This window comes from Camelus ferus, chromosome 16 (assembly GCF_009834535.1).
Source record: "Camelus ferus isolate YT-003-E chromosome 16, BCGSAC_Cfer_1.0, whole genome shotgun sequence".
NCBI classification, from domain to species: domain Eukaryota; kingdom Metazoa; phylum Chordata; class Mammalia; order Artiodactyla; family Camelidae; genus Camelus; species Camelus ferus.
The window spans coordinates 45,472,507-45,487,933 of NC_045711.1; the positions used below are offsets into that span (position 1 = coordinate 45,472,507).

The 15,427-nt window shown below is 37.8% G+C and overlaps 1 protein-coding gene across 3 annotated transcripts in view; it reads right to left on the reverse strand.

Moving 5' to 3' along the window:
• SPOP (speckle type BTB/POZ protein) overlaps positions 1 to 15,427 on the reverse strand; it is a 62,584-nt gene that overhangs the window by 10,165 nt on the left and 36,992 nt on the right. For all 3 annotated transcript variants that reach the window (XM_014550824.2, XM_006174952.3, XM_006174953.3), the window contains 4 exons: positions 9,310 to 9,453; positions 8,567 to 8,688; positions 6,509 to 6,660; positions 6,261 to 6,388 (listed from right to left, as the gene is read on the reverse strand). In XM_014550824.2, coding sequence (XP_014406310.1) covers positions 6,261 to 6,388; positions 6,509 to 6,660; positions 8,567 to 8,688; positions 9,310 to 9,387 — 480 coding nt within the window. In that variant the 5' untranslated portion in view covers positions 9,388 to 9,453. The remainder of the gene's footprint in view (positions 1 to 6,260; positions 6,389 to 6,508; positions 6,661 to 8,566; positions 8,689 to 9,309; positions 9,454 to 15,427) is intronic.

The following is a 15,427-nucleotide window of genomic DNA, read 5'->3' on the forward strand; positions in this document are numbered from 1 at the left end:
AATCAAGGCTTTATCCTCCGGATCAAGTAATTTCCAAATTATCACAATCACACTTATTCTACACCATCTCAGGACAATGAGGAGAGCGCCCCACAAATCTCCTTCTCCTCCAAACTTCTAATAAGCTCTGCCTCCTCTGCCCTGAAAACCTAGGCCAAACCACCAGAGGGAAAAAACAGACAGAAACAAATATTAAGCCTCAAGTATTCACCTTATGAATATGCCTTAAGCAAAAAGTTATTTACAAAGAACTCCTATAGAAACTACCACTTAAATTAAACTCTCTAGAGAAAAGAATCTAATAAGGCTAAAAGCACTTCACTTATTTCAGTTAAGTCTGGAACATAAGAATAAAATGCAGCTTCTATAGGTCCTGGTGAATATTTGGCACGTCCTCACAAGTGCTAGTTTAATGAACAGGACTGGGCTTGGAAGATCTTGGCTAGTGGTTACTGGGTGGGTTTCTCACACACTTACATCCTTACTCAGTCATTTGTGACAATGACATACAAGACGACTGGCTCCAGCTAGACATGTACTTATTACAGCTTTGGAACAGAATGATTACAAAGGGTTTAGAGTGGAATTCAACTTGCCACTTGGCTTCAAGCAGCAGCATGTTTTAGCTGGTTGAATTAACTGTTTGATCTAGATAAAAACCCAGGTAACTTTTGGGTGGGTTAGTGAAACTGAGATGAATATGCTAGGATATGAAATAAAAGCGTTTATAAACCATACAACATTATAAAATAAATGTTAGTCACCAGACTGAAGAAAAGACCCAACAGATCAGTCTTCTGCTTAACAACCCTTGCTGTTTCCTCTCCTACATCATATTAGGTTGAAGCATTAAAATCAAAGCAGAATTCACAAACCTTGAGAATCAGCTCCCTATTCTTGCTGTTCCCATGAGTTAGATGAAGAAGATAGCTTAGGAACATCCTAAATGACCCAAATCTCTTTTAACCTTCAAGATGCAAGTCATCCCTTAAATGCAGTCATAAACCCAGAGGGAAAGTTAAAGCCCCATCCAAATGACCTGCAGCCTCTTCTGCGTAGGAGTCAGATATTTACTATCAGGTCAAGAAGTTTATTCATTTGTTTAAAACTAGCTGTTACGGTCTTGAGCAATGAAGCAGCCAAGTTAATCAATTATGAATGTGCTTAGCATCAGTAGCACATTTATCAGAGCCAGAGTATAACATTATTTTAATAGCTCAGGACCCAACACAAACCACCCCACAGAGACTGTCCTGTGTAGATCTCTAATTTGGTTCAGTCACTTTCTTATATTAACACCCTCACTTCTTTGATATAATATTAATATCAAAAGTAGAAGGTGCCTATTTCCAGCTGTAGCTTCAAAATATTGCCGATTAAAAAAAAAAAAAAACAACAACCAAGGAAAAGACCAATTAAACCCAACCTCCTCATAGGGAAAGGCAGGAACCTCTTGGGATGGCCAATGAAGGGAATGGAGAAAGCTTTTGGCACTGGGTTCCTAAGCTTGAATTAAACCAGGTTGACAGGAGCCCAAAGTCATTAACACTTGATGACAATTAACTAAATGGGGTAAAATGAACTGGCGAGAGCTAAGCTAAATTTCAAACAGTTGTTACTAGTGAACCCTGTGCTAGTTATATGTGCACTTGGTAATAAGTGAGGCCCAAAGACTGTGACTCTTCTCACTGGGGCAATTCCTCTCTCTAGGCACAGACAGGAACACAGCGGGAAGGAGAATGTACCTTTACTGTCTGAGCCAGGCTTGTTCTGCAGATATATGGATGCCTGCTCTGAATGTCTGGCACCTCTTACCACCATTAAATACGCTTAATTAAAAATAAATTTTAAATGGCATTCACAAATGAGTCTTCAGAGCCCAAACTTTTAACTTAGAAAGGGATTGTTTTCCTCTGCAAATGATGATGCTAAGACGATACCATTTTGAGAAAAACTAAAGATTTTTTTAATGCCTATCAAGTTGACTATAGAGACTCATTCAGAATTGCAGCTGTGAAGATGATGTGACTGTGACATTTATGTCGTCTTGGAAATGACTGCATGAAAATGTCTCAGGAAGGCAGTACAACCCTCTAAATTTCAAGTTGTAAAACGGCCTCACTTTTAAACTCAATTCCTTTTCTTAAAAAATTTCATAAAAGACATAAAATTTCATAAAAGATTGTGCCATTTCTTGTATATTTTGTCTAAACATAAAAAGTCAAGGTAAAACCAATGGAAATATATTTGTAAATTCTATATAATTAAAACAATCAAGAAAAGATAAACAGACTGTATACAGATTGTCTATGGCAGCAGCACTATTTCTAATCAAGAGACTAGCAACAATCTAAACGTCCATCAGCAAGGGAATGAATAAACTGATCAACTGTTGTTGAATATATGTATGTATATGCATGACTGGGACACTGTGCTGTACACCAGAAATTGACACATTGTAACTGACTGTACTTCAGTAATTAAAAAAACAAAAACAAAAACTTGTTGTGTAAATATACAACAGACCATCATCACACAGCACTAAAATTCAGTGAACTATAGTTACATCCATAATATAAATTTTAGAAACATAAGGTGAAAACAGCATGTCCTGGATGACTACATTCATTTTCACACCATTTTCATAAAGCTCAAAAACAAGCAAACCTAAACAATATACTGTTCAGTCACACAGATAATAAATAAGGGAATGATAACAAACAATTCAAAAAAGCTATTTATTATCATCCTGAGTAAGGAGACATTAGCTCTAAGGGATAGGGGACAAGCATATACAGGTCAGTTCAAAGTTACTGGTGATGCTGGGCTAGGTGGTAGGTTTACTACATTATCGTGTTTTATAACCTATAATGATGTTACATATTAAACCACCCTTTCTGTAGGTCAGGAACAATCAAACATTAGCATTTTCATACAGTTCAACTAAGATATCCAAATAATCCATTAATAAAGTGATAAAAAATTAACAGACACACATATTTAAAATTTGGCAAAAATACATATATTCCCAGGTTATGAAGGGATATTCCATGTTTGATAAGGAAAGAGATGTTTTAAGAGTTAACTAGTGTCTAGGTAGTTCATATTTGGTATTTCATATTTGAACTTTAAGGGCAGCATTACAAAGAGGCACTGGAATCTACTACCTGTCAGAGGCATATGCGTTGAAGGTGAAATGCACACATCTTCACTGCTAACTGCTACTTGTTTTCAATATAAATAAACGGAGAGAAGATCAATAGAAGCTGAAACATTTCAAGCAGATTTTCTGTGGTCCAAATTATTAAAGAGAACGTGAGAAGTATAAAGCTTTCATGAGCCTCTGTTTCATTACCGAAGTAAACTCTCTGTTAAGAAAACTTGGTAGAGCCCATGCTTCCTTGGGTGAATGGCATTCAGCTCCACTCAGGGTAGCACAGCAGACTAGAGATGGAAAACGGAGAGCTGGCATGGCCCTGACACTAATCTGCTGCACAATGTTAGGGAAAATTACCTGACCTCTCTAGGCACTGCTTCTCTCCCCTGTAACGTGAAATGAAGAGAAGAGAACCAACCTAGCTCAAAGGATTGTGCTAAGAGACAATTCAGGGAATGCTTTGAAAGTGCCTCCAAATATGTTAACTAAGGAATATCAACCTGGAGGACTCGCCACATTTCCTAGCAGACAAAAAGATCACTGAGAATTGAAAATGGTGTATTAACAAGACCACCCATTTGGCATTTGTCAGAGTTTGTGATCTAAACATACCACTTAAATAAAGCCCTAACGCACAAATGTGTAAGTCTCAGTTCTTTACCTTAGGATTCCCTCTTGTGGCCTCTGGGAACAGCAAAACAAAAACACCCCAAACCTACAAAACAACTGTACTTATTACATCAGGACAGGACAGAAGTGCCCAAGCTGAAGGCTGAGTAAGGAATAGAACAGTGGAGTACTCATAACCTAAACTTCTATGTGGATATCAACTTCATAATGCTAACTAAACCAGTAATGAATCAAATACAAATATAAACAAAATAAACTTGTTTATAAATAGCCCGTCGGATAGGAGGGATCAAAGGTCAAAGGGATAGAATTTGCACTAAAGAATGCTCTAGTTTTGAAAAGTGCTAAGAACTTAGAAGAGCTGCAGACATTTTAAAAACCCACATATCCAACCCCCCCCCCCCACGCAACTGTCTTGCGATGCTGAATGCTACTAAGTCCACAGAGAGTCTTGGAACAGAAACGAGTCTCACTAGGCACAAGCCCAAGAATGAGAAGCAACACTCAGCACCTGTGGCCAACAGAGAAGTGTGAGAGGAACAGATGGCACACCTGGTCCGATGGTAAGAAACCGATGGCATCAGCAGAACCCAGCAGACGTTTCCCTGTTCAACATCTCCTCATTTCCAAAGTGTCATCTCACTTCCCTTCTAAGTCACTAAGGCATTTCTAAACTTAACCACAGGATTTCTCCTAAGAGAATTTCATATGGGGAAGCGAAGGGAGACAGTGCCTCGGACTTAACCACAGGATAAGAGGTTGCCAAGTGAGGGCAGACCAATTGGTTTCCAAATCAAGAATGTCAACACAAGGGTTGGGGCAGATGGAATGGATTTGGGGGTGGGGGGAAGCATATAAGAAAAGTCTGGACCCAGTGCAGACCTGAAAATGCTGCAAAAAGTCTACGGTATTGCCTAAACCATCAAATGCATTATTTAGAGGCGATTTCGCCTCCTTTAGAGAATAGTTCAAAGACTGGCTTTCGTTTCCAACAGAAACTAGAATTCTATTTAAAAATTTTTTCTGAAATATAGGATCTCTAAGAAGGGTGAATATTAAACTGATGGCTTGTTTATATAACATCTAACCTCACACAAAACCACCTGTTTTCATTTCTTCACTTGAGCAACTGAGTGTGATCTGTATCTACTTGGATTTATGTAGAATTCAAATTCCAAGTCCATTAGATAAAAAAACAACTGCAACCTTTTATGTATTTTATAGACATTATCACCCTAGTATTTCCTTCTTTTACTTAGCAATTAAAAAAGAGAGAAGGTAGCTATTATGCAAACTATATGTTATGTATTCAGTGTGATAGTTTAATAAAACTAGACCTCCCAAGTTTCCGAATCACCAGCAACTATCCTGTGGAAATGTTCAACGAGCTGTGACTTGGAAAAGAAGCCAGCTACTGCTTGCCAGGCCTCTTCCACAAAAGGGCAAGATTCCTAAGGGGCAGCTTCCCTGCTGTCTAGATGGTGACATGCCTTTGGAACTGTTATTGAGTTAACTTGTTAACTCACGATGCACCCCTATTATTTGACAGAGCACACTGGCAGTTGGGGAACTTGCCTGCACCCTCCCCATGAAAGCACAGCAGTCATTCTCATCAAGTCATGCTGCTCAGGAAGTGGCTCCTTGACCATGCAATGTATAGGAACACCAACATCCTGGCTGACTGGAGGTTTTACTCATTTCTTACAATGTGAGCTTATGAGTAGTTATAAGTGTATTGATAACAGCATGAAATGACTAATTAGTATATACTTACTAAAGAAACTACTTTTAACTCACTCTCAGTTTGGGAATTTTACTGCAAGGCTTCTCCTATAAACCTGAAAAAGGCTCTTTAGGGAGCCTCTCACTGGGGAGAGAAGGACTCTCCTGACAGATAACTCTCTTAGCTAGCAATGAATTAGAGAGCTTTACATAACCTTTGGTCTAGAAAAAATGTTTCTCACCCTCCTATTTCACAATTACTCCAGCAAGACAAACTGGAGACACTCAACGCCTAGTAACAGTCATCCAGTTCAAAGAGCAGAAAAGGAAAGTGATCTATCAAACACACATGGACTTCAAACTCAAGGAGGAGCCAGAAAGCTTAAGGAACAAAAATACATATCTAGCTGCTGACCAGTCTCCTCAGCTTAAAGTAACAGTCCTTCTAAATGCTTTCTGAAAAGATTTCTGCAATGCAAAAGCCAGAAGCCTGATCAAAACAACTAAAACATCACACATAACCAGGACAATGCACAATCTTTGCTTTTAAGAGCAACAAGTGGAAAGCTGAGATGTCCAACAACCCTGAAATCATGAGACAGTTTTCAATCAGGCACATAAATAACATTCATGCAGCAGCACTCCACTTGGGGATCTTTCTCACTCTCTGTCCTTGATACCAAACAATTAAGTCTACGGATACCATTAGGTCTAGGAACTGCCACTTGCACAGCAGGGTAAAAGGACTCACCTCACAGAAGAGGGTAAGCTTGTCATCAGGGAGAAGCCCGTTGGCCTCGTCTAAGAGAAAATCTCTACGGATGAATTTCTTGAATCCCCAGTCTTTGCCTTGCACAAACCTATATGCCCGTTGACTCTCTGGGGTTAAAAAAAAACAGTTATATTTAGGGTTACTCAAAAAACCAGATCAAATTTACAACGTGTCAATGTATAAAGTTGCTAGATGTGAAAATAGAGTCAAACAAAGATAGCATTTACCCATAGCTTTGGTTTCTTCTCCCTTGGCATTCAGGATAGAGAATTTGAACTTTGCTCGAACTTCACTCTTTGGACAGCTGACCAGTAACAGGTAAAGTGACAGGTAATCTTTGCTTTCTTCATCTAGCCCTTTTGGGTTTACCCGCAAACACCTACCCAAAACAGGGGAAAAAATGTCGAAAGCATCCATGTTTGTAGGCTTGAGAAGTGACAGGTGGGAACTAGAACATCAGCATCAAGAGAGGGAGATGTTTACGAAAAACAAAAACCCAGGCCCCATACCAGGAGATTCTGATTCAGTAAATGACTACTCTGGAAATCACAGTTCTAGAGCAAACCGAGGCACCTTTTAAAGAGTAAACAACAAAAAGGGTTATCCTAGAATCTGACAACACATCCCTTGTATCTCTGCCTCTTTCCTCATAATCTCCCAAATCACTCTTTTTCCCCCTAAAATACTTTACCATTCAGCCTAGACTCAGTCTACTCTAATCCTCAGTCTCAGGAAAGGCAGCCCCTTATTTTGCTAGGACTGTAGCAGAAGGAAAAAAAAGTCAATGAGCCTTTCAATACCACTTGGGGAGAGAAAAAGAGTTCTAGAGAAATATGTGAACAGTAAATAATCTTTTATAGATATGTTATCAATCTGGCAATAATATACTAAGATTAAAATAAAGGAGGCAGTATGGAGGAAGCAGAGACAAAAGTAAACCCCCATTACACAGGGTAGAGTTCCAAGCTAGACTTCTAAATAGAGGCAGAGATGCCAATCTGTTACCAATGGATCAAAACAAAATTCAGACAGAATAGGTTCAACTGAGTTAAGTTGTAAATGTCATTAGCTGAACTGCATGTGATTCAGACACTGCTTCTACCACATATAATACATAGGCTGTATGTATCCTTAGGCCTTGACAGTGTTACGGCACCTCTCTCAAACAGGTGGCCCAATTCAGTGCTTCTTTAGGAAGTGCATATGCCACATACCTCACTGTATGTTGTGCTGAAGATATGGATTTAAAAACAATGCCTAAGAATAAGCCTCCTCTCAGAACCTAGTGGTACACTGCTTAATGTATGTGGCCAAGAAATACTAAATGACTGGAGAATTGCTAAACTCTTCAGTGGGTCATCAAAGGTCAAAAACAGTGGTTCACAGACACACATTCTGGTCTTTGCAGTGAGCACATGGTTGTATTCTTAACTGCCTGCTCTCCTCAGGAGATCACATGGTTTGGATGGGGTTGACACCTACTACCAGATCCTATTCCCCTTGCCACAGGGATCAACTGAGGGAACCTATACCTAAACCAATCAGGGCATGTATGACATACTCTTGGCCACACAATTAGTTCAAAGAAAGTTCAGACACTTTTGTTGGATGGTAGTGGGTTATGCCCATTGCTATTGACAGTCATTCTTCAATCACAAGAGAAGCTAGACTTGAGATGTCAAACAGTGTGGAAAGCCGGGCAGAGCACAGACAGATGGGGTCCTCAATCTAACCACTGGACTACTGGATCAAATTCTCTCCAAACCTAGCCACACCCTGGGCGCTCCAGTTACATAAGTAAATAAATCTCCTTCATTGTTTAAAAACAGATAACCTAAAAGTCAAGAGATTTTTACATTAAAATCTAGATTTCTTGCTTTTCTTGAAAAATGAGAAAATCTGGCAATGGTTAGCATTTATTTACACATAGCTAAAGTCAGCTGGAGCTGAGCAGACACCACATCTTTTAGAAGGATGCTCACTAGTTCCATTTTGCCAAGTGGTCAACACTCACACCAGGTGTGGGTATTATTTACAACACTGGCCCTCTTCACTTGTTTACATTACCCTACAGCCATTTGAGTTTGCTGATCCCTGATATACTCATCAAATTCAACAAATATGCAGTAAGTTTATCTATTACATATCAGACACTGAGGAGTACATTAAGAACAAAACAAAGTCCCTGCCATCAATGAGCTTACATTCTAGTCAGTCTCCTGGGAAACCAAGAACAACAGGCAACTTTCAGAAAAATGTTTAGAGCTAGATGTTTTCTTCCTCACCATTTCAGTTTATCATTGGCTCCTGACGAAAAGGTTGAACTTTTAATGACTTCACCCATTTCCTCCCGGCAAAAGCTAAAGTTATTGATGGTCCACATGTAGGAGAATTTCACTACCTTGATCTGTTGATAGAAAACCAGGAAGCAATTAAATAGGAAGTGGGGAACCTGGAAAACAGGCTGGAGTTCAGAAAATCCCTCCCTCTCTCTGCATGATCTCACAGGGAGACAGCACTACTTGGCCAGCATGAAGGCCCAGCCTTTTCTGTCCTTCATCCACATTTTAAGAAATCTCACAGTGACCAACTGATTTTATAACTTTTCTCAACTTCTGAGCAACACTGGATGAAAAGTGAGAAAACATGGACAAGGTTGGCAAAGCAGATGACTAAGCCATACCTAAAATGAACCTCTGTTCAGAGTAATGTTTGATGATTTAGATGTTGATGCCACAGCCTAGGGTTGGAAATCTCAGACTTGGTTTCCCCTGGAGTTTCCCAGCAGAGGAACACACTTCCAACAAGGGGGATGTAGGTGGATCTAGTTTCAAAGACTCCCCCCTTTCAACCTCTAGTGAAAAACAGCAGCCGAGGGCACTCAGATTCTTTGTGGATACCCAAGGAATGGAAAGCTGACTAGTACTTTATCTCTTTGTCAAGCATATCCCAGAGAAAGAAGGAAACCCAGTGTAGAAAAGAAATCTGATTCCTTTCATCTACCAAAATCCTCCCAGGATACACCTACCTGTGTGTAGCACCAACTCTCAGCTACAGGGCCACTCGACATTTCTGCCGGAGGTGGAGGACTTGGAACCCTTGACATCGCCAGTTTGAAGGTTAAACAAGATTTCCAAAGTCAGGGGACAAAGACTTCTGTTCTCTCTTCACCCTGGTTGACCCAAGAAGCAAGAGGATTTTATTAGATTAATGGTATACTATCCTGCTACTTCCATTTGACCTTCCAGAGACTGGAAACTGTCTCCAGCATGGAATGCTCTACTCTTATCATTCAAATGGTTCCTCAGTATTCAATGTTCACCTCAGAGTGGATAACCTAACCTAAAGCTGTTTCCTCCTCACAATATCACCCTATTTTAATCTGCATAATACTAGTTAATATTATCTTACCAAGTGAATTTACTCAAAGGGTACTTAAAGTAAATCCATGAAAAGGCTTCCTAAAGAGGAGACAGCATGGTGAATATCACATACGACTTCACCACTGGCTTCTTTCCTTGGGGTACAAATACTTCACTCCGAAAGGCAAATGACCTTGTTACCTTTCCAACTACTGTCTCATCTTCTCCTACACTTCAGTGCAAACTTATTATTAAGAGTAGTCTTCTATTCCTCAACCCACTGGTAGCTGCTCTCTGGAAGGGCAACACTTACCCCTTTCTTAGATGTAGCATTAAAGATCTCTCCCCATTTACACTTCGTCAGTATCTGATTTTCCAGATTCTTCGCCTTGCTTTCTCTGTTTTCTGATCATTCCTCAATCTCTTTTACTGGATTCTCTTCTTTCATTGTTGTTCCCATGGTTTAATCTTCAATCATTTTCTCAATCTACATTCTCTTTTGCGGTAATTTTATCCACAATAGCATCAAATTTCTGCTGCTATACACGTTCCCCAAATCTCTAACTTTGACTTCTCTCATAAGCCTCAGACCATTTTCAAATAACTGCTATACATCTCAACAGGGTGTCCCAGTAGCAAATCAAATCCAACTCAAAATTCTCCCCTCCAAGGCCTTTCTAAACATAAAAGCCATTCAAAATATTGGTGAATTTGGTTACAACTTTTAAGTACCATGAACAAAGTAAGAAACAAACTGAAAAAAAAAAAAAGCATGCAATGTATGGCAGAGATAATTTTATTAATACATGAATTGACATATAAATTGTTTCTATAAAATAAATAAGAAAAAGGTGAACTACCCTATAAAAATATTAGTCATAAATAAGGAAATAAAATAGCTCTAAAACATTTTACACCTGCGAGACGAGCAAGAAAAAAAATCAACCATACCATTATGTGGATGTAGGAACTCCATATACTGCTGGTAAGACTGTAAGTTAGTTAAGTATATTTTGGATAGGAGTTTGCCACATCTAATAAAGTTGAACATATGTATACGCAAGACTCAGTAATCCTACTTGTAACTACACATGCACTAGAACAGCAGTTCTCAAACTTCAGGTGCAGCAGGATCACCTGTTAAACAGACTGCTGGGGCCCCAGAGTTTTTGATTCAGAGGTTTGGAATGGGCCCCCAAATTTGCATTTCTAACAAGTTCCCAGGTGACTCTGATGTGCTGGTCCTGGAACATTTTGAAACCATTGCCCTAGAAAAACTACATGGGCACAAGCAGACACAGGCAAGGTCGTTCAATGTGGCATTGTTACAAACAAAAAATGCCATTAGGAGGGAAATAGATAACTAAATTGGGTTATTTCCATATAATGAAAAACATTTCAGGATTTAAAATTAATGAACTAGATCTACAGCACCAAGGAGATGAGATCAAACACAATGCTAATGAAAAAAAAGTTTTGGAATGTCATGTGCAGTACATCATTTACGTAAATTTAAGGTTTATATATTATTTACAGATAAATGCATAGAGTACTAAGTGAAAAAAATCACTGACAAGCTATGTATCAGATTCATGACCGGAGAGCAAGAAAGAATAAAGCTGGGAAAAGAACATGAGACATTTCAAGTTGACCTCATGTTTGTTTTAAAATTAGGATGACCTGAAGCCAGTATGACAATACAAATATCTATTAGTTTGAAATGACAACTACGTTAGTGTATACTATCCTTTGTACTGTTCTACTTTATTTTTAAAATATATTTTACTAATTGTAGGAAAAGTGTAAGGATGTACTTATTCCATTCTATCACACATTGTCTGGTTTATAGTATACAAGAGAGAAATTCTTCCCTGAACACCTGGTTTGCTTTCAGCTATGGACAGACAATATGAATCTTGTAATTGATCATGTTGCCCTCTCTGCTTGGCTACTTGGAGGCAAATCTGTGACCCAACTCTTGAAACTATAGGCTCATATACTCATTCTATATGCAAATATTCTATACAGACTCATATGATCATTCTATTATGGTTTTATTATTTTCTTAACATTGTTATTCACTGTTTTAATTCCCTCAATTGTTTATTTTACTTTTTGATATGTTAAGTATTTCTGGGAAGTGCCTCAAATCCTTTGTAGAAAGAGGTAAAAATAAATAAAAACAACAACAAAAATCACTCAACTCACACATTCACTGGCCACTTAAGTCATAAGCATGGAGGAAGATTAAGGATATAGTTGCACCCTCACAGAGTAATACCATGGGTATTACCAGAGCCCCCATTGGTTTTAAACATTACCCTACATGCATTTATAATTAAAGCATCCCGTGCAATCACAGATGAAGTTAACAATCTTATAAATATGATGTGCTATTTCACTTAAGCTAGCAAACTAAGCACTGTAACAGCATTTAGGCCTCCCTGGTTTGTGCAATTCAGGATTCCACGATAATATCAAGAAAAGAGCCCTGTGACTGAGGTGGGCTTGCATTTGATGGAAAACACATTCTCACAGAACTGTTTATTTGTCTAGTAGTGAGTAAATGTAGCTTAGGCAGTTTTACAAATCCCAGTTACCATTACTGCCAGGAGGCGCCAGAATGAAATTTCAAAATTCCTAATTAAAACTTCCTTTTGGGCAGGTTGGCAATGAAGATGTAAATTTTGCATGTTAGTTAGGAGCATAAAACTTGACTCTGCAGGTGTGAGGTGCAGGCTCAGCTCTACACTGATCGATCTTAAAATACTAATTTGAGTTTATTTTGAAGTTTAAAAAAATACTTCAAATTTACCCCACAATTAACAATTTAAGAATTCTCTAGGCCTAAGATATAACTTTGGTCTTAGTCATTCTCCCCTATCTTTTTTGCTTCTTACTTATTTTGTAGCCAAGTCTTTTTTTTTTTTTTTTTAATAATATCACCCACCTTTCAATTTTTTAAAAATGTCCAACCCAGCAGCCAGTAGAACTGGAGAATCAGCTTTAGACTCTGAGGAGCTCTAACCACACAACCTGCTGAGAGGGAAATTGAGTAGGATAGCACAAGTCTAATTAATTTCACTCATAGCAGGCACCATGGGCAAAGTGTTCATCAGCAAGGTAGCCTGGTGTTACATGAACTCTCCAGCACTTCATGCGAAATGCCACAGATGCCCAGCAGAAAAACAATTTCAGAAAAGAAGAGGTCTATTTTAGGGTCATGACTTGAGAACTTTGTAGGAGACAAGTAGCACCAAAATATACTGTTCCTGGCTTCAAACAAGATCATCCAAATTCTCTAATGAGAAATTTATTTTCCAAAGCTTAGCAAACTTCCCAGTCTGCTGACAACTGTGAGGCTGAACATATCTGTTACATACCACCATTTATTTCTCTAGTCACTCTTTTAAACCCTGACCTGTGAGGCTATATCCCCTCTGAGTCACACCAAGAAATATACTTCAAAGTATATGTCAACTGTAATACTGCTCAATTTCCAGCAAAGATAGTAGTATCAGTTATCAACTAATAGTAATCTCTAACAGAAAGCTTCACAGTAGATATTATGGGACCATGAAGCTGTTAATCATTTTTGACAAGAGATTCAAGTCCATCAATATGATTTCTAAGTAGAATATTAAACTTTGGAAAATAGACAGAAGTAAGAAAGAGAATGTACTAATACTGCCATGATGCAAAGATAATGCTTCCAATTGAAGCTACAGAATGTACTTCTTTTCTACCTTATTTTACACTTAGGAACACTTCCATTGACTCCAGTAGACTTTAAGGAGCTTCAACTATTCTTCCTTGTACTCCCTTACCACCTAGCACAGGCTGCCTAGAACAGGGCATTCAGCAAAAATACTTTGATGACTGAAACATTTATCCAGTTGCATTCAAGTGCTAAATGTATTAGATTTGCAAATGTAATGAAAATCATTCATTTGTTCTTTTGGATGAGTTACACACAAAGCCCAAAACTCCTAGCCTGGCACTCTCAAGTATCAGCTCTGGTAAAAGTGAATTTTTCATCCAGTTATCAAGTATATCTTCATTCTACAAGGGGAGAAAGACTGGTTATTACTTCTTTCATTCTGAAAACATAAATCAGTAATTTGAACTAACCTCTTACATAATCAAGATACTTTCAGGATAGAAGATGAATTCCCTGTATAATAGAGAGAAATGTCCCAATATTTTAAACTGCTGTATATGCAGACAGGCTAGAACACTCTCTGGAAAGGGTCATATAGACAGCTTGTGCATTTCTTTAATCTTTCTTTTATTCCTTATAAGCATTCCTCCATCTTTAATCTAATCCGTTCATACAGAGAATTAAAATAAAAAATCAACAACTGACACAGTCATATCACATATATGATATCAACAAGTCAGCCTTATATCCATCAAGTCTTTAAATTACAGGATAAAACTGTGGACATATCACATTGAACCATGAAATTGTCTTGTAGGCCAAAGACAGTCGAAAATAGGCAATTTATGTGGTTTAACATAGTACACACACATATACGAGCTATGGCTGGGAACATGGCTTCTTGCCAAAGAATGGTTTGCTAGGGACTTTTTAAAAGCCTATAACATTTTTTTCTCTTGGTTTAAAGCCTTGTACAGTTTCCAAGTAAGGAAAAATCCCAATGTTGTAACTATTTTAAACCTGAGAGACGTCTGCATTTTCCAAAACAGGAGATGCCAAAAAGGCTGTTGACAAAAGACAAAAAAAAAAAAAAAAAAAACCAACCTATAGAAAGACTTAGGTATATCCACTTCTGAGAAACTTCCGTGACTTCAAAAGAGCGTTTGTATTTCTCCTGTTACAGTGTCCTTAATCATATACAGCCCAAGAGGTAACAACTTATTTCTCATTATCCCAAGGACAGATTATTACAGGTCATACTGACTTCCTCTGTTGCTAGGTTTGAATGACTTTTGAATATTTGTTACGGGTAAATTTTTTGCAGTTCCAGTCTAACAAAACACTAAGTGTATTTTTTTTTTTTTTAATTTAGAGACACTTCTGAAAATGAAACTAAGGGCAATCAAGAGCAACCTCAATCAGCAAAGGAAAGATTGGGGTATCTCATGTTCCTTGTCAGGTTCATGTTTGGTAAAATTTACAAGCTAAAGATGACTGCTTTTTTAAAAAATTGAGATATAACTGACATGTAACACTGTTATTTTTTTTTTAAATTCTTTAACAGAGGAATTTAGAATTGAGTGAATCTAAAGATTAAGAAGAACAAAATCAACAGCCAAACAGAAAAATAGGCAAAGGACAGTCAATGGTTTACAGACATAGAAGTAGTAATTGTTCTTAAATATGTGAAAACAAGTTCAACTCTCATTCATAATAAGACAAATGCAAATTAAACCACATATTAATTCATCCAGTGAATTGGCAAAGATTAAAATGTTTGATAACACTTACCTAGGGTAAGGAGAACATTTCTGATTAGAGTATAAATTGTTATAAACTCCATGAAGGGAAATGCATATCAGAATGAATAAGAAATGCATACACCCTTTGAGCCAACAATTTCATGTCTAGAAATTTACCCTACGGATACATTTAATATGACAAATATAAGAGGTTTTCACTGTGGCACTATTTGTAATCAGGAAAAAACAATGGAAATAACCTAAAAGTCCATCAACAGAGTAAATTATGGTACAGACAATAATAAGAATCTATAAAAAAAGGAAAGTGGAAGAGGCAAAAATATTTATTTCTATGTATATGTGCATGTCTAAAATATCTCT